Here is a 23,661-nt window from a genome sequence, read left to right on the forward strand (position 1 = left end):
TTTTTTTTCTCATAAGTTATATTTATAACAAAACTATAATTAAAATATTTATTACACTTGCTTATTACACTTTCAGGAGCATTTATGTGTTTGATGGTTTAGCATCCACTGTATTGTGCTTACTTATTTATAGAAGGAACAAGCAACACATACCACATCTTCCCAACATTCAAGGTAATGTAATGATAACAAAATTCTCCAAAGAAAAATACTGCAAACTGTATTAAATACTGCTTTATTAGAAATAATTGCTATAATAAAACAAAGAACACATTATTTTTCCAATGAACTTCAGTTGGAGAAACTTAACAACAGAAATAGATCTTTAAGATTTGAGTCATGGCAAAACTGATAGTTCTTTGAAATCTGGGAGATGCATTAGCAACACCACAGACACAGCCTACCCTATACTAAAATCCTGAAGAAAAGCATCTTGTTAATTTGGGGGAATGAGACTGAACACTGGCTAAGACATGACTTTGAGGTCTATAGCCACCTGGGAAGCTGGCCCAAGGAATGAAGAGAACCATTGGTACTGGTGGCAGATAAATGAACTTTGCGTTGGGCTAACCAACTGCATATTTCATTAATGGCTCTGAATAAAAAAAGTGAAATGCTTCATTGTGTTTTCTCAGAAACTAATGAAAAGATTACAGAGTCCTACACAATTTGGAGACAAAAAGTGGATGCTGAGCGACTAGCGGTCACTCCAGGTGTGGAATTTTAGAAAGTTAGTCCTTGGAGTAAATGGCACCGTGGCTCTGGCAGCAGATACAAAGGAATGACGCTCTGTAGAGGAGGTAGGGGACGCTCTGCGATCAGCCAGTGGAGAGATGAGGTTCCCAGCTGGAGCTGGGATCTATAATCAGAGGGAAAAAGTATTGGTTTTAGAAAAGGATGCTAAAAATAACCTCTAAAACATCTCTCTATACCAATTGATATGAGTGCCTAATATATGGGCTATCTAATACTTGAATCTGTACTATGTGCTTAAGTTCAGAGCTCAATAGTGTGGAAAGCTAAGCCCTGTATATTTTTATCTTTGACCAATCATGTCACGAGAGTAGAATAGCACAGGGTTAAGTCGCAAATCTGGGGCCAGGCTGCCTTGGTCACTACCTACTAGTTTTTAACCGTGGACAACTAATTTAAGCTCTTTGTGCCTGAGTTTCCTCATCTGAAAAATTGAGATAACAGTATCTGGATTGTGATGATTAAAATTAAGCATTTACAAATAGTGCAGGCACATAATAAGTGCCAACAAATATTAGCTATTTTTATTATCATCAATTTACTGTGATAGAATGATTTTTCCTATTTTTTAAAATAAAGACAATCTTAATCCAAAGAGAGAAAACACCATTAATATATTTAACTAGAGGCCTGGTGCATGAAATTTGTGCACTGGCAGGGGGAGGGTTCCTTAGCCCGGCCTGTGCCCTCTTGCAGTTCGGGACATCCCTCTCGCAGTCTGGGACCCCTCAGGGAATGTAGCAGTGCACCAAGTGGCAGGCGGCCAGGGAGGAGCCTGAATTGGGGCCGGGCACTGCTCATTCTCATCCCGGCCCGCTGCACCTGCTGCCGCTGCTTGCTAGCTGCCGCTGATTCAGGAGAGGCTCCCACTGTGGCAGCTGTGCTCGCCAACCATGAGCCCAGCTTCTGGCTGAATGGTGTTCCCCCTGTGGAGCGCATTGACCACCAGGGGGCAGCTACTGCATTGATCATCTGCCCCCTGGTGGTCAGTGCGCATCATAGCTACCGTTCGTTCTGGTTGTTCTGCTGCTTAGGCTTTTATTATATAGACTAGAGGCCCGGTGCACGAAATTCGTGCACGGGGGTGGGGGGGGTGTCCCTCAGCCCAGCTTGCACCCTCTCCAATCTGGGACCCCTCGAGGGATGTCTGATTGCCCGTTTAGGCCCGATCCCACCGGACATCCCTCTGACAATCCAGGACTGCTGGCTCCCAACTGCTCGCCTGCCTGCCTTCCTAATTGCCCCTAACTGCTTCTGCCTGCCAGCCTGATCACCCCCTAACCACTCCCATGCCAGCCTGACTGATATCTAACTGCTCCCCTGCCAGCCTGTTTGCCCCCAACTTCCCTCCTCTGCTGGCCTGGTCACCCCTAACTGCCCTCCTCTGCAGGGTTGATCGCCTCCAACTGCCCTCCCCTGCAGGCCTGGTCCCTCTCAACTGCCTTCCCTTGCAGGCCTGGTCCCTCCCAACTGCCCTCCCCTGCTGGCCATCTTGTGTCCACATGGGGGCAGGATCTTTGACCACATAGGGGCAGCTATCTTGATCTTGTGTGTTGGAGTGATGGTCAATCTGCATATTACTCTTTTATTAGATAGGATAGAGGTCTGGTGCCCGGGTGGGGACCAGCTGGTTTGCCCTGAAGGGTATCCCGGATCATGGTGGGGGTTCTCTTGGGGCGTGGGGCGGCCTGAGCGAGGGGCCTTTGGTGGTTTGCAGGCCAGCCACGCCCCCTGGCAACCCAAGCGGAGGCCCTGGTATCTGGAATTTATTTACCTTCTACAACTGAAACTTTGTATCCTGGAGCGGAGCCAAGCCTCCTGCTTGATCCGTGGCTGCTGCCATTTCTGTTTGGATTTGTTTACCTTCTATAATTGAAACTTTGTATCCTTGAGTGGAGGCCTGGGCAGGCCAGAGTGTGTGGAAAGCTTGGCTTCCTCTGTTGCCGGGGAAACCCAAGCCTCCCTTCTGGTAGCCATCTTGGTTGGGGTTAATTTGCATACTCGCCCTGATTGGCTGGTGGGCATGGCTTATGTAGTGGAGTGATGGTTAATTTGCATATTACTCTTTTATTAGAGAGGATAATAAAGATATTTTAAAAATTCAACTTAAAAATAACAAAATATTGTTTAAAGACCTATTTGTATACTTTTTGTCAAGTCATTAATTCCCATATAATGCTTCAACCTGCAGACACCTTATAGACTTAAGAAAAATAGTAGACTTGAATTAATTATTCTTATAGGTTTTCCCCTCCTCCAAAGCTATAGTCTACACTGGTTCCTGTGCTTGAGAAACACATAGCTCTAAAAACTAAATTGTGCTGAACAAAAATATTTGCATTCATGAAACTATCCAGAAGTTCCTAATGTAAATCTTACCCATTGCAAAATTTTACAGTTGTTTGAATATTGATAGATTAGTCTCTGGTGTGTAATTGCTCAAAACCCCACACCACTTCAGAAAAACATTATATTTAGCAATAATAGCTACAAAATGAGTCATGACAAATGCATTGTGCCAAGTCAACGCAGCTGCAATTGATAAAACAAACTTACTCCAATGGCATGTAACAAAAACCACACATAAGGTTCCTGACTGCTCGTTTGAGAAATATCAGTTTGGAAATTGTTCATGAGAAAGTGTAAGAACAAATACCACTAAGTGTTCCAAAACAAAGCCATTTTAAAGAAATAAAAGGTATGATAGATGATAACATCATTTAGGCCTTTGACTTTCAAGAATTCAGGTGACACATTCCCTAGTGCTAAAGGAAGGCAGTTTTGGAATGTTGGTTGGTCTGTAGGATTCAATAAATGGTATAAGAGCAGACAAAATGTAATTTCAAAAAGTACTGAAAAAGAAAAGGAGATAAACACTTAGAGTAATCTGATCAACTTTCCTTTCTCCATATTCTTGCTAGTGTAAGTACTTAAAAAGAAAGTATGGTATAAAAAAAATGGGTTTATGGCCAATCAGTGCAACTTTGAGAACATCATTTAATCTATTTGTACCTTGGTCTGTGCATTTGTATAATGGGGAAATATTTGGCAGAATTCTTGTGAGAATTAGAAATACCATTTGTTTAATATCTGGCACATATGAGGTATCTCAAAATGGTAGCTATTGTTATCGTTGTCCTGGGAAGGAATATGTTTGCTTTGATAGATTCTATTTCTATGCTGCCCTGTTAGTGATATATGCCAGTAAACAAAGTTAATTAGGAAAACACAGCAGCAGAACACTATCTGTAGAAAGAGTAAAGACTGAAATTGGCACAAACAGTGTAAGTACAATTTTCCGTCACTTAGAAGACTGTGCTAATGTACTATGGCTTATACATGATTTTGTTTATAGATTTCTATTAATATCACCTAATCTGTTTCTCACTTATTCAAGGTCACTTTATGGATATATAAGAACATAAACATTTGAAACAAAAGAATTAAATTTATGGTTCTACCCACTACAGGTAGATAAAATACTCATCTATGGGGCTATGAAATACTCATACTTTCCCCACTCCACTCTGAAATGTTTCTTTGGTTTTTAAAAGCCATTCATCATACTGGCAGGGGAACCTCTGACCCGATTCTTATATGCAAAACCTAACTATTTAAATGCCTAGAACAGTTTAAAATATTAAAATAAAACATGATTACCTTCCACCCCCAAAACCAAAGTAACAAAAAAACTAGTCTGAAAACAATACTGGGGGGTGGGGGTTGGGGGATGGGGGCGCGGAGGGGATCAGGATTAAATTCTGTATCACCAAACAGACCTTGGGTTAAGTACACGTCTTAAATATGAAGTAATACAGAAAACATGCCACTATATAACAATTTATTTACCATGCAGGGAAGAAAATTCATACATCCTACAAAATTACAAATACCACATATAAATCATATAATTCTATATTTACCTTTAATTCCATGGTTTATCTTCCACTGCTCATCCCTCTGTCTTCATAAATGGTAATTTCAATCTAAACAGCATGGCTGTTAAGAAAACACACTATAGAACATAACATATAAAAGGGGGCTATAGCAAGATGATATGTATGGTCTGCACAGACTTTAATTTGCTTTGCTTATTTTTAACTTATGAAAACTGTCTCCCACTTAAATTAAATATGATGCTTTCTCCACCTTGTTGAAAAATTTAAGAAAATTGCTTGTAGCATTCTACATATAGTTCCTCCCCAAACATTATTTACTGAGAAAAAAAAAAATCTGAAAAAGAATGCTTTACTGTAGAATAGGGGTTTTTTAACTGAGAATCCACAGAGGTAGTGAATTCAGGGGTTCAAAATACCCTGAAATCATATGCAAACTTTTTCTTGGGTGAGGGTTCATGACCTCTAAAAGTTTAAGACTCACTGCTGTAGACTATAATAAAACTGAACTTATTATCAGCAGGAAGGCCTGGGATTATCTGACGTAGGTTTAAAAAAAAAATTATTTTACCCATTACTCCAGTTATCAAGCTGTATTAGTTTTTTTGCAATTTTATTTCCCAAATTCACTTAGTGATTTTCAAAGCTTACTGCCTCTAAAAATATGCACAGTATGTCAAAGGTAATGAAATTATACATTTGGCAGCTGCAACTGATTTCAACTAGTCAGATGAACCCATGGAACTGCAATTCATTTGGATGACAAGTCTCACCACATTTATGAGTTTATGCATTTCAAAGGAGCTTTAGGTTCAGAGTTTCTGCAGATGAAATGAATTACTCATACCACCCCCATTATTAGTACAAGATGCCCTCAGAACCACCAAAAAAGACAGTAACCAGAATACTAAACAATCGGGAGATCTGAACAGTGCAAAGGAAGGAGAGGCATGCTTTAAGAAAAAATGCTGGAGATAGGCGGCTTATGGTAGGTATGCAATTCACAAAGACAACTCAGGAGTTAAATTCTCTTTGGCCAATGCCAAATAGTACCACTGACATTTTCTTTTTATAGACTTTTAGATCTGGACTAAAAAGATACAACTCGAAGTCCTCTCTCAATGGGATCTGTCAGGAGGAGGCCTTGGGGAGCATATATCTTCTCATTCTGCTCTTGAATGTATTTGGAGACTTTCCTCAGAACCTGACAGAAAGAAACAGCAGTTTTTTACAAATTTCATTGGATTTCCCTTTAAGTATCAGCTGAATCTCCAAATTTTCAGGCAGTGGAATTAGTTTTCAAAGCAAGTCATGGATATTCCTCTGGAAGGATATAGCTCTGATTACTTGGCTCACACCTGTTGCATACAACATATAGCACAGCATGACGAACTCTTCAAGTCACAAATATCTTCAATACAAAAGCATGAGACCCAATCCCCCTCCTTCTTACCTCCTAGTCACCTCAATCCTGGATTTAGAGAAATAGACAATTACATACACAATGGTTAGTTATGCTTTTCTCTCTCCCTACTCATAAAGTGTCGTTAATGTGACATCTTCTAATATCAAGGGTACTTCTTGGCTTTCTCCTTTAACACTTAAGAATTGCTTCTTCTTTGTACATTTTCATCAACTTTGAGTAATGATACAAAGTTGGCCTATAACAAAAGGTAGCCCAGCTAGTTTAAACGGAACATTTCATGTCCTTTGAAGGCACGAGGGCGTTAGCTGCCAGGGAGTTTCTGATGACTACAAGTGTCTTATATCATTTCCATGACCGCATGTAGTGCTACTCTGTAGCTGCTCCTGTGTCCTAGACGGGAACCTCAATTTATAAGTTTAGTATTAAGGTTGTAAAAGTCAAAGCAAATGTAGACAAAAACCAGATAGGATACAAAGGAACTTCTGGAAATTGCCAAATCTCCAGCTTTAATAAGGGCAATTCTGAGACAGATAAGCTAGAAGAAAATAAATCTTAATAGCTATATACAAAATCAAAGAGTTACATGTTTTATTTCAGATTCAAAGCCATCAGAACCCTCTTCTGGCTCTAATGTTCAAAGGGACTTTGATCCAGTTCTTTAATTACTATATATTTTCTTAAATTCACACTATCAGCATATGATAAAGTCACAGATAAATCTGATCACAAAGGGAGGAAAAGAACTGTATGAAAATAAAGCTGGAAATTAAGAAATGATTTAAGAGTGGGGTCTATAATGTACCAGGCCAAACCAACAGTTTAGAATGCTACAATTTAGGTTTTAGTATAAACTGATTTAGAATTTAAAACTCTATGTGGTTTGTATAACTAATTTTCTTACTGCAGGAAAATAATTTAAATGGTTTATTCAGGTTACATTTTTGGAAATAATATAAAGTAATGTTTTATGCTTTTTCAAAAGAGCATGATTATACTAAAAGAGCAAGGTTACATTTTTGGAAATAATATAAAGTAATGTTTTATGCTTTTTCAAAAGAGCATGATTATACTAAAAGAGCAACCTTATGTGGTATAAATTAAGAAATACTATTTCTAAAGAAAAGATTTTTTTTCCACCTAATTACCTGAAGTAATACATATATCATTCTCCTATTTTCAACTCTCAAAGAATTTGAGCAGTGCTCAGTCTTTATGGAAAAAAAAAAATCTTAGGCACTATCTCTATATCAGAGTTTGTCAATCACGCTAAAACAATGAATAGAAGGAAGTAGCCCCTAAAGGTACCCAACTCAGTACTCCCAATCTTCTCTCCGATTTCCCTCTCAGCTCACCTGACAGATTGGAAATTGGAGAGTCAGTCTCCCCTCTCCGAGGTCCATTAATACTAAGAGGACACTCAGAAGAATGCTTGCATGGCTGGTTTCAAAGAAAGGATTCCTTCAGAACAACTTTCCTCCCTCTTTCCTTGGGCACAGGTTAGTAGCAAAGAAATGGCATTCCTTTATCTGATTCAAGCACAACTTTGTTGTGCAGGTTTTTGTCTAAACTTTAATAACATTCATGAGCACTTGGGTATCAGTTTAGAAAGAAAACAGTTTTTTTGGTATAAGCTCCAAATCCTCTTATACTATTTTGGTGAAGGCAGCACTGTCCTAAACAGAATGCTTTTAAACTCTTAAGTCTCTTTAGCAATAGGAAAGCATTAATATGAGTAACTCATACTGCATCCCATACTGAACAAAGCACCATTCTCACCCCCAAGAATCTTATGTTGACATTTATTCATATTTTATATCTGTCAACTTCAAACCCTCAACAAACCCCAATTTGCATAATATTTTCGAAGCTAAACACAATCAAACCTCAGGAAAAACTCCTGGAGAATAATAAACTGGAGAAAGCCTCCTAGACCCTTGTGAAAAAATATCTTTAAGTGAGGCTAAGAGAGAACACCAAGATCACAGCTATTTTCAGAAAATATCTAAGTTCCTTCTGTGTTCCTTTTACAGATTACAGCACATAGGCAGAAGGGATGTTTTATAGTTGATGAATAAGACAACTACTGAGGGAACCTTTACAATCCCATTTGTTCCCTGATTATCATGGGCAGCAACAATAGAGAAATAACACTGAAGTCTTTATTTTCATTTTAAACCAATAAAGAGCACATTATAGGAAAAATGCATGATTGTTCTAGTGAGTTTTCAAAGGCCTATTTATAATTTCAAAAATTTAACCCACATGACAAAGTGTAAGCACTATTATATTTGGCTTACTGTTTGTAAATTAGAAATTTTAGTGTTTAAAACAATAAAGACTAAATGATTCAATCCTGTCTTTTTATAAAGTAGAAAATAATAGCACGAAAATTCCTAAGGGATAAACTAGAGAGGGAGAGGGTAGTTGTTTTCATACTTTTATCATTTTATAAAAAATACAAATATACATATGAAAAGTTTTCTTTTAAAAGCATTGGTACATTATATCTTAACTAGAGGCCCAGTGCACGGATTCGTGCACCGGTGGGGGTCCCTCAGCCTGGCTTACGGGGATCAGTGGACCGCCACCACAGCCCGGCCTTACCCGCCAGCTCGTTGGGCTCCAGCCTGCTGTCTGCGTCGATCCCGCCCAGCACAAAGTAGTGCGGAAAGTGGCAGGTGGTAGGGGAGGAGCCCAAGTGGGGCTGGGTGCCTGGGTGCTGGTCCCGCTCATCCCGGCCCCGCTGTGCCTACCGCCACAGCCACACTGGGGCATGCAGGGGGAGTGTTGCGGGAGAGGCTCACACAGCCACAGTGGCACTTGCCAGCTGTGAGCCTGGCATCGGGCGCCCAGGTCTGGTGCCCATTCGTCAGCTGAGCGGTGCTCCCACTATGGGAGTGCACTGATCACCAGGGGGCAGCTCCTGCGTTGAGCATCTGCCCCCTGTGCTAAGTGCATGTCATAGCGACCGGTTGGTCATCCAGTTGCTTAGGCTTTTATATATATATAGATTATGACCATTCTAGTTATTAACTTTCCATGATCTAGTTATTCTTGTCCAGTTTCTAAAATAAAATCACCTATTTATATTGATTGATTATTTTAGAGAGAGAGAAGGGGGAGAGAGGGAGAGAAACATTGATGTGAGAGAGAGACATTGATTGGTTGCCTCCCGTACCCGCCCTGACTGGGGACTGAACCCACAACCTAGGTATGTGCTCTCACCAGAAATCAATCCTGTGACCTTATGGTACACAGGAGGATGCTCCAACTAACTGAAGCCACATCAGCCAGGGTTAAAATCCCTATTTAAAAAATGTGGCTATGCCTTAAACTTTTGGTTTCTTGACTAATTTTATTTGGTCTTTACTTGCTTTATAATAGTTACTTTGTAAAGAGACCTTGATTAGACTTATAAAGTAGTACCTTATATATTGCCTATGAAATAAAATTAAAACATATAATTAGGATCAATCAATTTCCACTATATTTTTGATACTGAGAACTGCCTTCCAAGATTAATAATCAAAATAATTTTAATTAAGAACTGAAAAAAGATTACTTGTACCTGAAATTTAAAAAATCATGTCACTTCACAAATATCTGATTAAAACATACATATATTCTAACTTAATTCTTAAATTTATCTTAAGAAAACACTTTCTAAGCATTTACCATATGTGAGGAAATTTATTAATGCTAACACCCATTTTACAGAAAGCACTCTTAGAGAATAACCTCTCTTGTCCATAATCCCATAATTAGTAAATGACTTGCCTGTCACCCAATTACCAATTTCTTTTTACAACTGACATCAGAAGGAGCTACCTGTATCTATTTCAGCCAATGCACATGGGTAAATAAATTAATTAAAATCTTAAATTTAAAAGCTAGAGTGAAATGACAACTCAAGCATCTAATATTCCACAAAGCATGAATAAAATAATCTGGAGGATGTATTTCTAATTTAAATTGGCAGTATTCTATACCTCTTTAAAAGACCATCCTGGATGACCAAGTTTTCATCCATGTGAATTCAGTCTTACCCTCCCCTTCTACATTCAGCTCTTCATCAAGTCTTGGTTCTATCACCAACATATCTCTTGAATCTGTTTATCCCCTTGCATCTCTATTGCTCTGTTCCTTGTCCAAGCTATCATCATCTCTTGCCTAGACTTCTACAGAGCATCCTAACTGGTTTTCCTACTTTTACAACTTTTTTTTCAGAGCAGAGAGATCTCTTTATAATGAAAATCTGATATCCCTCTCCTGCTTAAAACCTTTGAGGAGCTTCCCCTTCACTGATCTCTCTGCCTAAATGTCTCCAGGCTTTCATCCTTCATGTAGTAGCATCAATGTTTCCTCCTCAGAGGCCTTTTGTGACCACAAAATTTAAATTAAGTCTCTCCTATTATTTTCTATTAGAGGCCCAGTGCATGATTAAATCATGCACGTGTAGGGTCCCCTACAGGCTTTCACTTTCGATCACGGGGGAGCTGGGTGCCTGTCCGCTGGTGCACCAGGCCTTTCAGAAGCCTCCGGTGGGGTGGAGGCTTCTGAAAGGCCTGGTGCCTGAGCGGACAGGCACCCAGCTTCCCCGCTTTTGATGGTCGGCGGCGGGACATGAGCTCGCTGCCCCAGAGGCCCCTTCTGTGCCGCAGCACAGCCATGGCGCAGACGCTGAGCTCATGCTGCCGCTGGTGACGCGAGCTCAGCGTCCCGCCGGCCCAATCGCCCCCCCCCCCCCCCCCGGCCACCCCGAGTCCCGCCCCCCGTGCCTCCTGGCCAATTGTGGGCATAGCGAAGGTACGGTCAATTTGCATATTTGTCTATTATTAGGTAGGATCATAGGAGAGTTTGTTTTCTTCAAGGGACTTACCATATTTTACAATTTTGCTGATTTTGTTTCCTTAATATCAGTTGTTACCACTAAATTACAAACTCCACAAGGTCAGCAACCATGTTTACCCTATTCAGTTATATCCCCTGCATACTGGTTAGCATATGGTAGACTTTCATATTTATCGGATTTACCCCCTTCACTCAGAAAATGTATTATTAAGAGAAGCTGCTATGACAAAACAGACTGAAAGCTGACATTGATCCTTTATAACTTCTGATTCTGAATGTTAACCAGGAATGAAAGTAAGCTGCTTCTCTATATGATATGGAGAAGGACATAAACTACGAAGTTATTATTTAAATACTAGAGGCCGGATGCATGAAATTCATGTAAGAGTAGGCCTTCCTTCCCCTGGCTGCCAGCACTGGCTTCTCTCTGGCACCCGGGACCCAGGCTTCCCTCTGGCCGCCTGCAGGCACCCGGGACCCAGTCATCTGGTCTAATTAGCATATTACACTTTTATTATTATAGATACCCTTTTTGTAACACTAATTCAATATTTTTAGCTACAATTGTATCTGCTCTCTACTGCATGGAGTACAAGACAATCACAGGGACATTTCTATAGGTGGGATATAATGTAGATATCAGGATTTAATAATAGGGGCTTACTCTGATTAACTTAAATACATCATTTAACACACATTCAGGGAGTGTCTAATATACCCAAGGCATGGTGTCAGGCAAGAAGAGGGATATATAGTGGTTAAGGCACTTTGAACTCAAGAAAAATACATACTTGATGGGCAAATAAGAATGTAAACTTCTGCATTCCAAAGTAGAGTGTTAAGTGCCAGGAAACAGACACAAATAAAATATTGTGGGGATACCAAGGAGAGAAAGACTATGATTAGAAGACTAAGGAAAATTTAGATGAAAGTGGGACCTAAGGGACTGGTGAGATTTGAACATGGGAAGGGTAGCATTCTAGGGTCAAATAAACAAAAGACTAAGGTGGGAGGATAAAACTTAAGATAGAAATTTGGGGAAATAGAGTAAATGTAGCCTTACCTTCTCATAATGAGTTTCCATGCATAAGAAGATGGTGTAGGCTGTTAAACAAGCCAAACAACCTTCAAGATATGATTGACCCCCAAGCTTCTCTGCTTCTGCATAAAGGTTATTTAGAGTTCGAACTGTTTCTTCAAACTGCTGCCTATCAATCTGTACAGGAAAGAATTTAAAAATAAGTTTTGGAAAAAAAGATTAGCTACTCACTAATGCTTGCTATCACTAACTTATTTTGCTTTTTTGTCAACATTCTTATTTAATAATCGGCATACAATTTTTAGGTGATTAAATCTGGACCCAAGTTACTGAAACTGCTTAGTATTTGTTTAATTTTATCACTATTATGAACATTAGATATCTTCAAGTCTCAATATAGTGTTTTTTTATTCTCTATACAGTAGGTCCTTGGGTTAAGTCAGAGATCCGTTCCTATGGCGTGATGTATTGCGATTTTCTCCGTAGGTCGGAACCCACCTACATAAGCACCTACGTCACTCACATGGAGCACATACACAGCAGTAATGAAGTGAAACAGTAAAAAAAATTTAAAAGAAAGATAACAATTCCTGACCTTTACTTGTGGTAAATAAATAAAAAACATAAAGCACATATGTCCATACATCGAAATGACGGAATTTTTTATAAATACTGTAAATGGGAGATGGCGATGTAACCACGAAACGACATACGTCGAGTCCTACGTAACCGGAGGACTGCCTGTAATGAATTTCAAGTAAATTAAATTATACAATTCTTCGATCTTTCAATTCAGTTATATGCACTTTTACTGAGCACCTACCATTACATACTATGACAGGCCTTAGAGAAATATTAATAAGACAGACTCAATCTTCAAGGAGTTTACAGTTAAATGAGCAGCACAAATATGTAAATATAAAAAATGCAATAAATTGCAGAGTACTATAATAGAGGCATAAAGTATGGTGGAAGAGACCTTCCCTTGATCTGGAAAGAGCAGATAATCTTAAATTCAATAGCTAAACACAGGCAGGGAAGGACATTTTAAGCAGAAGAATCAAAGAGTGCAAAGTTCTGTTTTTGTTTACTCAATATTAAAGTAACTATTTAGTATTAAAAGCTCATCATGAACAAGGCAAAATCTGAAACTACTGCACAACTCACACCAAGTCATTCCTATCACCTCCTTCTATTCAGTGACACTATCTTACATTTATACCAATACTATTGTCATTCACTTTCCACTCTAATCATCAGCTTTTACTTCCTTCTTCCAGTATCACTTTATTTTCTAACAGTGCTTTCTACATTTTTAAATCTTAATACTTTACGCTAGGACTTTCAAGGTCCATTAGTATAGTATTTCATCTGATACTATCATTCTTGGTAACAAAACTACAATCAATCTGTCCTTACTTTAGGCCTTCTTTATTCCTAAAACTAATAACTACCTACACATGAATTCTTTTATGAAGTCTATATAAAAATAGACTAACAGAAGTCAAAGAACCTCAATATCATAGTTTGAGACAAATTATTCCCAAGAACATAATTTCTTAAAGTATGATCATCACCGTTAAGCTATTAAAACTGTTTAGGTTAGAGGCATTTGTAATCATTGTTTTGTCCTGTGGGGAAACAATGAGCCAAAAGCATGAAAAAGTTTAATATAAACTTTAAAATGGTGGTGGCTCTACCTGTTTTTCAAAAGGAGCTACTTTTACTTTCCAAGAATATTAAGAGTTTCTGACAAGGTTTGGGTGGGTGGCGATGGTACTGAGAGCCAGGGCAGTAATCCTTCACTGAGCCAAACTACTTGAAGACATGGTTTGTCAAGAATGGTCATCTGCAGAACCGATCAGAACCTATGCCAGAGTTCTCATTCCCTGAAAACAGACTTGGGAGAAAGGCTCAGTGAACAAATATTAAAGATAAACTGTTCACCTAATTATGCCTAAGTTAATGCCTCCAGTTTGTCCCATCAGTAAATCTGCCAAAGTCTAAATAATTTCAAACAATCACCTGTGCTTTACCTACAATGTTATGATTGGATAAAAAAGTCATTTGAATTATTTACATTTCTTTGGACATAATATGATTCAAAACCATGGAATCCAAACCAGAAATGTCTCTTTTAGATCAGAATCACTAATCATATCAGCAACACTAACTCTTAAAAGTTATTCCAAGATTGCAATGCTTTTGCAGGATGGAAGCAAATCATAGATCATTTTTTAAAAATTAAGTGAAGGATTTAAAAAAAAGGTTAAGAAAAAAGAAAAGATTAAAAAAAAAGTCAAGAATTTCTTTGCAAGGTTATTTTTATAAAGGGGAAAAAAGTAAAAACCATGGTAGGCAGCAGGAAAGGCAAAGGACACACTTAACATACAAGGCCTCAGCAGAACAAATGTGGGTATTTCCACCTCTCTTTAGGCACTATGAAAAGCTGTCAGTGGTCTCCCCTAGTTACTTGGACGTTGCTAGAGAAGCTATATCAAAATCTGGATATGTGGCCGAAACCGGTTTGGCTCAGTGGATAGAGCGTCGGCCTGCGGACTGAAAGGTCCCGGGTTCGATTCCGGTCAAGGGCATGTACCTTGGTTGCGGGCATGTACCTTGGTTGCGGGCACATCCCCAGTAGGGGGTGTGCAGGAGGCAGCTGATTGATGTTTCTAACTCTCTATCCCTCTCTCTTCCTCTCTGTAAAAAGTCAATAAAATATATTTTAAAAAAAATAAAAAAAAATCTGGATATGTGAAGTTGGAACCAAATACAAATTTGTATCAGTAAACATTGAAAGCCATAATGGAAACAGGAATCAGGCTCATCGTTTCCCCAGAATTTTTGTTTCTTGAACTATGTGGTAAAAAGCATGGTACTGAAGCTTAAAGCAATCACAAGTCACAGGTAATTTCTACTGATCAAATGTAGAGTCATATTTTTAAAGGTATATAGGGGTACAAATGCTTCAATTATAGTTCATTCACTTCTCTTCTACCCAGACCAAAGGTGCCTAAGATGTCTGTATTTTGGGTAAAGTGAGAATAAAGCCTCCTTTAAAGAACTGTCCTGGCAACAAAGCATTTAGGCATCAAAGTATTACATTCGAACAGGCAATGGATAAAGTAAACTTTTTAACAGACAGAATTTGTCCTCACTCCCAAATTAAAGAGCACCAATGTGTGTGTTTTTAATGCTTTAAAGTAACACAAAACACTTGTGCATTAGTTTCTTCCTCTATTAAGTTGCCAAGTGTGATGTTCTCACAAAAGGAAAAATCGGTCTCAGCGGCAGAGCAATCAGTACAATTTCTAGGGTTAGTTGAGAAACAAAGAGAGAAACCTTTCAATTTTCCATCAAACAAGCAAGGAAAATTTAAACCTGTAATTTAAATTTAATCTCAACACAGGAAAAAAAAAAAATCAAAGCTTTCCCAAGCAGTTTAAAAAGTATAAGCTAGTGTTCTAACCCAAACATTAAAAAAGAATAAAAAGGGCACAATTGTACAGCACCATGTAACATTCCATATAGTACTCAGAATCACAAGCAGTTCTGGGCTGTACGCAGTCAAAGAAATAAATGGACTCCAGAATTCAGAAACATCAATTTCCTGTAAGAAACAGTGGAATACTGTAACTATATTATGATTCTGTATTCCAACTATAAAATAAAGGCTCTACCACACACAGTGGAAGACCAATGTCTGATTATGCATAAATATATTGGGCTCAACTATGAGTTCAAAGTTTGACAAAGGAATCTTGTAACATCTAAAGTGTGGTGAAAAAAAAAAAAAGCTTACATTCTGATTTGAAAGTACATAAATAGTATAAGTCAGAGTTTCCAAAACAGGCTTAAAAATAAAAACATTTGATCCATTTCACTTAAGTCCTAACATGTAAAACATGCTAACTGCAATGTTAAATTATTTTAAGAACAGTATTGAGTAGTTTTAGCCAGTAGGCAACTGGCTCAATTTCCACCTTTTCAAACTACTAGTGTCAGGCAGGGTGAGTTAACTCATAACATGGTGACAATCAAGTACAGCATTCATATGGCGTTTCACAAACAAGCTAACCTCATAATCTTTATGTGACATGTCTGATCTTTAATTTGTATTTAAAGAAACATACTTGGCCCACTAACCTGCTCAAGGTTATAAATCAAGCTAAAGGACACTATACCTGATTATTGTTGATTTTCCAACCTTGGCAATCAGGTAAAACCACCTACCTTGCTACAAGCTGGTTTTAAATGACTGCTACACATTTCTCTAGGACAGACTCACCTACACCCACTTATTTCATGACCAGCATTTCTTAGCCCCACACCCACAGCATGTCTAATCACTTACCAGTCCCTCACCCTTCTTGTCAAAGAGGAAAGCCACAAAACTTGCTCCCATCTAACCAGAAATTGACTTCTGGACAGTAAACTGATGTAAGGTAACATGGCTCAAGACCAAAAGAGTTTCTCTTTGGGTGGGTGAACAGATGTGGGCACAAGAAAACACACACATATTCCGGTGGCTTACTTCACTATACCTTTAAAATAAGATTGAATCATCCCATTCTTGCATTTCTGTATGCAGGGTTGCCCAAAGGACCTGTGTCCTGGTGACAATTTTGACATGCAAGCCAACATAACACAGGTGGCTCCCAGTGATCAGAATTGGGAGTGGCAAGTCTAAGGCCTTGTAATCTTAATATTTCCCTGTCCAGGCCCATCTAACGCTCTGTGTTTTTCAGGTTCCAAGAAGGCCTGTCTGCACTGCCTGGCACAGCACTTAATAAATCCTTCCTGCCCAACAGTTCGGCCAGCACAAGGGCCACAAACGCCCGTCACGAGGATGATGATGAAGATTCCTCTTGCGTGACGAGGTAGGGCTACATAGCTCCCAACATGTTTAGTTAGGTGGCCCGGAGCCTGAGGAATTAGTGCCTCATCACTGTTGTCAATAACCCGGGGTGGGGGTGGTGGGCAAGCAGGGGAAGAAGACGGCTGGGTACCGATTCCCGGCACTGGGCATCGCAGAGTTAGTTCTACAAGGTCATCACCCCCGGGGGCTTGGCATTATTCCTCCGGCTCCAACCACCAGGTCCCGCTTAAGGACCCTCTTCGCACACCTGTGGCCAACGCCCCTTCTTTGACAGCCCGTACCCAGAGCCCCGGGGCACACTCGGCGGCCGGGTTTCAGCCCAAACCTCCTTCCCTGCCCTGGGCAGTCTCCCTCCCTCGCCTCCGAGTAGGTGCGGGGAGCCAGGCTGCATACCCGGTTTTCCAGCTCCGCGGGGAACTTGGTCTGGAACTGACAGCGTGTGCCACTGCTGTAGTCTCGCTGAATGAAGACCTTTCCGAACACCGGCGCCTGCTGCGGCCTCATGGCGAGCACAAGACGGGCCGCGCTGTGGGTTCCGGGGGACAGCAACCGCGGGTCAGATCCCCGGCCTGGACCCAAGACGCCAGCCCGCCAGCCCCGCAGACCCACCCGCCGCCCACAGCAGCCCGAGGCCTCCCCCGCCCGACTCCCCTTCACCCATGCTGTCACTGCAGGCCTTTAGCTACGGCCCCAGCTCAGGCCCCGCGCCCCCCACAGCCCGGTTCGGCCCGGGAAACACGAACCCGCCTCCTCCGCCCTCCAGCTGCGGTCGCGCCGCCTGGACCGTCACTTACGACCTGTCGTAAAAAGCATCTTTCTCCCCGCCCCTCGGCTCGGCCTCCTTCCGCAAGTCTGGGACCCACCCCTCTTCTCCGGCCATAAAGCGACTCTGCCGAGGCTGCGCGTGGCGGTGCCAGGATGCACACTGTGGGTGGGGCCCCGGCGGACTCCGCTCCCCGCCCCGCCCCGCCCCGAGGAGCCCAACCGGAAGGAAAAAGAGGGGCGGAGCCGGAGGGCGTGGCGGGCCGGGGGCCGGTAACTACTGCGGAGACTGGAATATACTTTGCAGGAGTTTGAGGTCGGGATTTCCAGGTTGCGTCATTTCCCTGCCGATCTCGGCGAGGTAATTTCTTACAATTACTGACTGTAAGGGTTTCCTTTCCCTGTTGATTGAGTGTCGCCGCTTGCCCGTGGAACACCACCCAACTCCATCTACACAAAACCAAGTGCTCACATTTAGAAACAGCCGGCTACTGGGGATCCGTTTGACCGCGGGGCAGAAAGGAGGACCAAGAACCTGCCAGGGCGTCACAGTCAAGCCTCTCCAACTTCTCGGAGGGGTGGTTCTCCTCCCCCAAAGATTTTCATTCAGGACCCGAGCCTGCACCCCTCAGCCCACCTGAGAGGACAAGCAGTTCTCCCTCCCGGCAGCCTCACCTAACTCAGCTTACACTGGCCTACCTTTATCTGGCGTTGTCTGGCTAATATTACTTGTTAGCACCTCTGTCTGATCCTGCCCTTTATGAATTTTTAAAATACTCATTTCTTGTATTTTAAAAACAGCTTTATGGAGGTATAAACAGCATACAATAAACTGAACATAATTAAATTGGAAAGATTGTTTCGTTTTGACAGGTATATAACCATGAAACCATTTCAATCAAGATAGTGAACATTTACCACTTTTAAAAGGTTCCTCCTGCTCCTTTGTCACGTCTCCTTCTTGACCCTCCCCAGCCCCTTTCCTCAGGCACTGATCTGTTTTTTGTCACCATACATTAGTTTGCATTTCTGTGAATTTTATATTAAAAAAAAAAAGAATCATACGGGATGCACTTTGGGCGCGGGGGCGGTCTGGCTTCTTTCACATAGACTATTTTGAGATTCATCCGTGGTTATCAAGAATTCATTCCTTTTTACTGCTGGATAATATTTCATTATATGAGTATTCCACCGTTTGCTTATTCATTCACTTGTTGATGGACATTTGAGTTGCTTTGGGTTTGGGGTTATCTATATATATAAAAGGCTAATATGCTAAGTGTCCCACAGTCTGGGTAATGACTTCATGTAGAAATGCCCGGCTTCCTCTCTGTAGCAACGACTAGCCTCCTTGCAGTTTCTTCAGTCCAGGAACACGACTTGCTTTATAGCCAGGTGTAAACATTTTACACTTTAACCAAATGTCTGTGAAGTGTTTTCCCTTGCCTCATCTCATTTGATCCTCACAGAAGTCCTGGAGTAGGAAGATAGAAGACTCAGTGGAATCCTATTTTCTTTTCATTAGCTGGAAAACAGAGATTTAGAAAGCTTAGAAACTTGACACGACTGAAAAGAAGTAGGAAATGGTGGAACTTGAAAATGACTTCAGGTTTTCTCACTGTGCAGAATATAGTCAAAAACTGCTGCAGCTAAATATTTTACCCTTTGTTCTCCCTGTGTGATCTACAGTCTGCTTCATGTTGATATTTACTGCTGTTGCTGACAATTATCTGAAAGAGAAGTTAGGATGCTTGACTGGGCTGGAAAAAGTTTAGCTAAATCAGAAAGCAGGTCTAATTAAGCAAGTTTATTCTATATCTATAAAAGGCTAAGTTGACTCGCACATGAGCGATACATATAAAGCTCTTGCTGGCACCAATTGCACGCATGTGTTTCCATCTGTCATTGTCGATCGTGAATTTAGTTGACAATTTTATTATAAAGGGTGAATAGTGACATTAAAATATTTCTTCTAATTAATTTCCTTTTAATGTGCACAAATTCGTGCACCGGGCTACTAGTTACAAAAAAGCTGCTATTGGGCATTTATCTACAAGTCTTTGTATGGACATATGTTTTTATTTCTCTTGGGTAAATACCTAGGGATAGAATGGGTCATAGGATAAGTATATGTTTAATGTTTTGGGAAACTGCCAAACTTTTCCACAGTGATTGGCAGTTTTACATTCCCATCAGCAGTGTATGAGAGTTCCAGTTGCTCCACATCTCTGTCATCCTTGTAGTTTTACCTTTCATATTTCTATGACTGATGATTTTGAACATCTTTTCATGAACTTACTTGTCATCCATATATCTTTGGTGAGGTGTCCAAACCTTTTGCCAATTTTTTGTTTGTGTCTGTTTTCCTATTACTGAGTTTTAAGAGTTCTTTATATATTCTAGCGAAAAATCCTGTATATATGATTTGCATACATTTTTTTCCATACATTTTACTCACTCTTTTTTAAAAATGTTTTCATTCATTTGTTTGAATCCGGTTCCAAACAAGGTTCCAAACATTATAATAGTCTATTTTAAGTTGATAGCAACTTAACTTTGATCATATACAACACTCTACCCTGTTACTCCTCCCCCCATTGATGTTATAATTTTCATCTCTCTATTTTGTGTAGCCATTAACAAATTACTGTACCCATAGTTATTTTATTTATTTATTTTTAAATATATTTCTTTATTGATTTCAGAGAGGAAGGGAGAAAGAGAGAGAGATAGAAACATCAATGATGAGAGAGGATCATTGATTGGCTGCCTCCTGCACTGCCCCTACTGGGGATCAATCCTGCAACCCAGGCATGTGCCCTTGGCTGGGATAGAACCTGGGACCCTTCAGTCCGCAGGCTAATGCTCTATTCACTGAGCCAAGCTGGTTAGTGCTCCCATAGTTATTTTATTTTTTTCCATAGTTATTTTTAATACTTTAGTCCATTAATCTTTATACTCAAGTCGAGTGATTTACATACCATATTACAGTGTTGGAGTATTCTGAATTTGATTATATACGTTACCAGTGTGTTTTATATTTTATATGATTTCAGGTTACTATTAGCATCCTTTTATTTTGGTTTGAAGAGCTCTTTTCAGCATTTTTTGTAAAGCAGGTCTAGAAGTGCTGAACTCCCTTAGCTTTTGTTTGTTTGGAAAAGTCTTTACTTGTCCTTCACATCTGAAGGATAGCTTTGCAGTGAAGAACACCATAAACAAATTTATAAAAGTATGGGGTAAGTACTACAAGCAGAAAAATCCTTTGTAACCAAACTCTACCTTATCAAGACCTTTCCTTCTTTTGAGACTTCTGAATACCACATATGCTACTTAGTCATGCACTCTTTTTCATGTCCCTTTGGGATTACTTTATTTTTTCTTTTTTTCTGAATGATTATAGCAATTCATAATTGCTCAACCTGGCAACAACTAAGATGTAAATGGATAAACAAATTGTGGTATATCTAACCTACATGATCCTATTAACTAATGTCACCCCAATAAATTTAATTAAAAAATTGTGGTACATCCATACAATGGAATATGACTTAGCAATATAAAGGAACTAGCTACTGACACACACCACAACATAGAAGAATCTCAAAAGCATTATGTTAAGTGGAAAAAGCCAGCCTCAAAAGGTTACAGGATGTGCGATTCTATTTATATAATATCCTGAAAAAGGCAAAACTATAGGGACAGAAATCAGATCAGTGATTTCTAGGGGCTGGGTTGGGGAGAAGACTGGCTACGTAAAGGCACTGTTAGCAAACTCAAGGGGTTCACCGCTTGGGATGCTCCATTCAAGAACTAGATGTGGTTGTCGTTAGGTAGTTCTTTTTAAATATATACATTTCTTAAGTATGGCATGAGCACTGTTATAGAAATAATAAAATTCTAGAGCGGGAAAGGAAATGTTAGATGTTACTTGTCCACCTCCCACTATGTGCAGAAATTTCTTCTACAACCTCTGTTTGAGCACTAATTTTAGAGTCTGATGGACTACAACATTATGACCTGAATCCCTTTACTTTGTTAGAACGATAACCATTTACTGGCTGAAAATCTGCTTCCCTGTAACTTTTGTAATGGTATGTTAGAATGAAACTCCATCTTTCTTAGAATTCTATAATAGCTGAAGCTGGGTGTTTGACTACCTGTGAGGACATAATAAAGAGATCGTAAAACCTGTCCTATCTGCATTAGCACATCACACATCTCTCTCTGCATGCCTTGAGAACCTTCTTTCTTCAAAAGATTATTGGAGTGCTGTGGCATTTCCTCTGAAACCACATTAGAAGGGATTCAAGAAGACCGTTCTGAGAGCTTTCAGCGTGTCCCCTGGAGTTTGAGGAACTCATACTGAAATGTGTCAAGTATGGAGTCTGTGCCTGTAGCTGCCTCCTCCTTGTAACCTAGTGAAGAGGCTGCATTGGAAGGGAGCTGTGCTTTCTCTGATATTGCGGCACAGGTACGTATTTTCCAGGAATCCAGTGATCACACAGAAGGGAGCTGGTCTTGGCCTTCTTAAAAAGGTTCCTATGAAAGAGGATTTCTTAGAGGGGCAAGGGGATCCCAGTAGACTAGTGGGTGGCCAGGGGAAAGCTGTTAAATCTGCGAATGGGGCGAGAGGCACTGTCTCAGTCAGGGGAGCCTGGAGGAAGCCCCATTGTCCTTCTGCCCCCAAGAGGGCACCACCATCTCATACAAACATATCTATGTCTTTGCTCTTTTATTCTAATCTCCTCTCCCCTTGGGTTTGACCCTGAAAGAATCAAACATGATGACTGACAATCTGGGGAAGGAGATGGAGTAAGGAAGAGACACTAAGCCAACCACACCTCCTCCCCAAACTTCCCCTCTATTGGTTGTCAAGCTGGAAGAAGAGAGAGGCCTTAAGTTTAAATGAGTTTGGGGTGTTGATGTTACACTGGAGGCATATTTTAATTACTGAAATGAAACTGTTGATTAAAAGGCTCAGAATATTATGGGAGGTGCTGGAGATTTCATTATGGGATAGGAAAGAACAAGTCCAGAGAGCAGGCTTGGAGGGGCAAAGGGAGAAAGATTAAAAGTATTTTTTCTTCTATCCAATAAAACTGTAACACTTCCAATCACTGATCAATCTACTTTCTCGTCAACATTTTGACAAATCTTTAGGTATTTTAAGAGCTCACAGACTCGTGCCCCTCCCCACTCTGGTCAGATTAAATATGCTTACTTTTTCATATAATAGAATTTTTGTGTAACATTGTTATACTTCAGCTCATCAACACCCCTCTAATCATATCACGTGCAGCAGCACTGTTGCTTCCTGGGGCTTGGCACCAGACCCTCATTTATGCAGCATCCCGTGATTGATTCGTATTCAGTTTCATTTCTTTAAAACCCCTCTTAACTTTTTACATGAGCTGCTTTTAAGTTAAGCCTCCCTGTTTTTATTTGCATATTTTTAATATATTTTTTTCCTGTGAAGTTTTATTTTACAGATCAATAGATTTTGGGTCATGCCTGTTGTGAGTATTCTGAATCAAAATTCTGTCGTCTGTGGTAATTAGTCATCCTTTCTGGCTTAACATCATTGGCCAATCTTATAAGCAATCTTTCTGTGACTTTGTGGAAGTGACTGAGAGCAGGATCTTGTGGTGATCATGAGAATGGACTCTGGAGGCACATTCCTTAAGTTGAAGGCCTGGCCCTGACACTTTGTAGTTATATAATACTAGAGGCCCATTGCACAAAGATTCGTGCAATAGGCCTTCCTTCCCCTGGCTGCTGGCACCGGTTTTCCTCTGGCACCCGGGACCAGGGCCGCAGTGGAGCCAAGTGTTCAGCCTTCAGGTTTGGCTCCGGCCGCAGTGGAGCCTTCAGTCTTTGCTTGGTGCCTGCATATGCAAATTAACCCTCCTTCTTTGTTGGGTCAATTTGCATACTCACTCCTGATTGGCTTGTGTGTGTCACGGAGGTGCAGTCAATTTGCATCTTCCTCTTTTATTATCATATTACTAAACCTCTCTGTGTCTCTATTTCTTCAGGTGTGAAATGAAAA

The 23,661-nt window shown here is 40.3% G+C and overlaps 1 protein-coding gene across 5 annotated transcripts; it reads right to left on the reverse strand.

Annotated features, from left to right (window-relative positions):
* Positions 1 to 216: 216 nt before the first annotated feature.
* GOLGA7 (golgin A7) lies at positions 217 to 17,665 on the reverse strand. 5 transcript variants are annotated; one of them, XR_008556774.1, is made up of 7 exons: positions 17,591 to 17,665; positions 17,241 to 17,373; positions 11,990 to 12,142; positions 5,752 to 5,853; positions 4,677 to 4,744; positions 2,528 to 2,817; positions 217 to 859 (listed from the first exon to the last, which is right to left on the reverse strand). XR_008556774.1 is itself a non-coding variant. In XM_028148670.2 (6 exons), the coding sequence occupies exons 2-5, from the start codon at positions 17,349 to 17,351 to the stop codon at positions 4,706 to 4,708; spliced, it is 405 nt and encodes a 134-aa protein (XP_028004471.1). In that variant the 5' UTR covers positions 17,352 to 17,373; positions 17,591 to 17,665; the 3' UTR covers positions 217 to 859; positions 4,677 to 4,705. The 5 variants fall into 5 exon arrangements, 3 of the variants coding, with proteins under 3 accessions (XP_028004471.1, XP_028004472.1, XP_054576002.1); XR_008556773.1 differs by having other exon boundaries at positions 4,677 to 4,739; positions 17,591 to 17,664; XM_028148670.2 differs by lacking the exon at positions 2,528 to 2,817.
* Positions 17,666 to 23,661: the final 5,996 nt, after the last annotated feature.

The sequence above is a fragment of the Eptesicus fuscus genome, chromosome 8, assembly GCF_027574615.1.
Source record: "Eptesicus fuscus isolate TK198812 chromosome 8, DD_ASM_mEF_20220401, whole genome shotgun sequence".
NCBI lineage: Eukaryota > Metazoa > Chordata > Mammalia > Chiroptera > Vespertilionidae > Eptesicus > Eptesicus fuscus.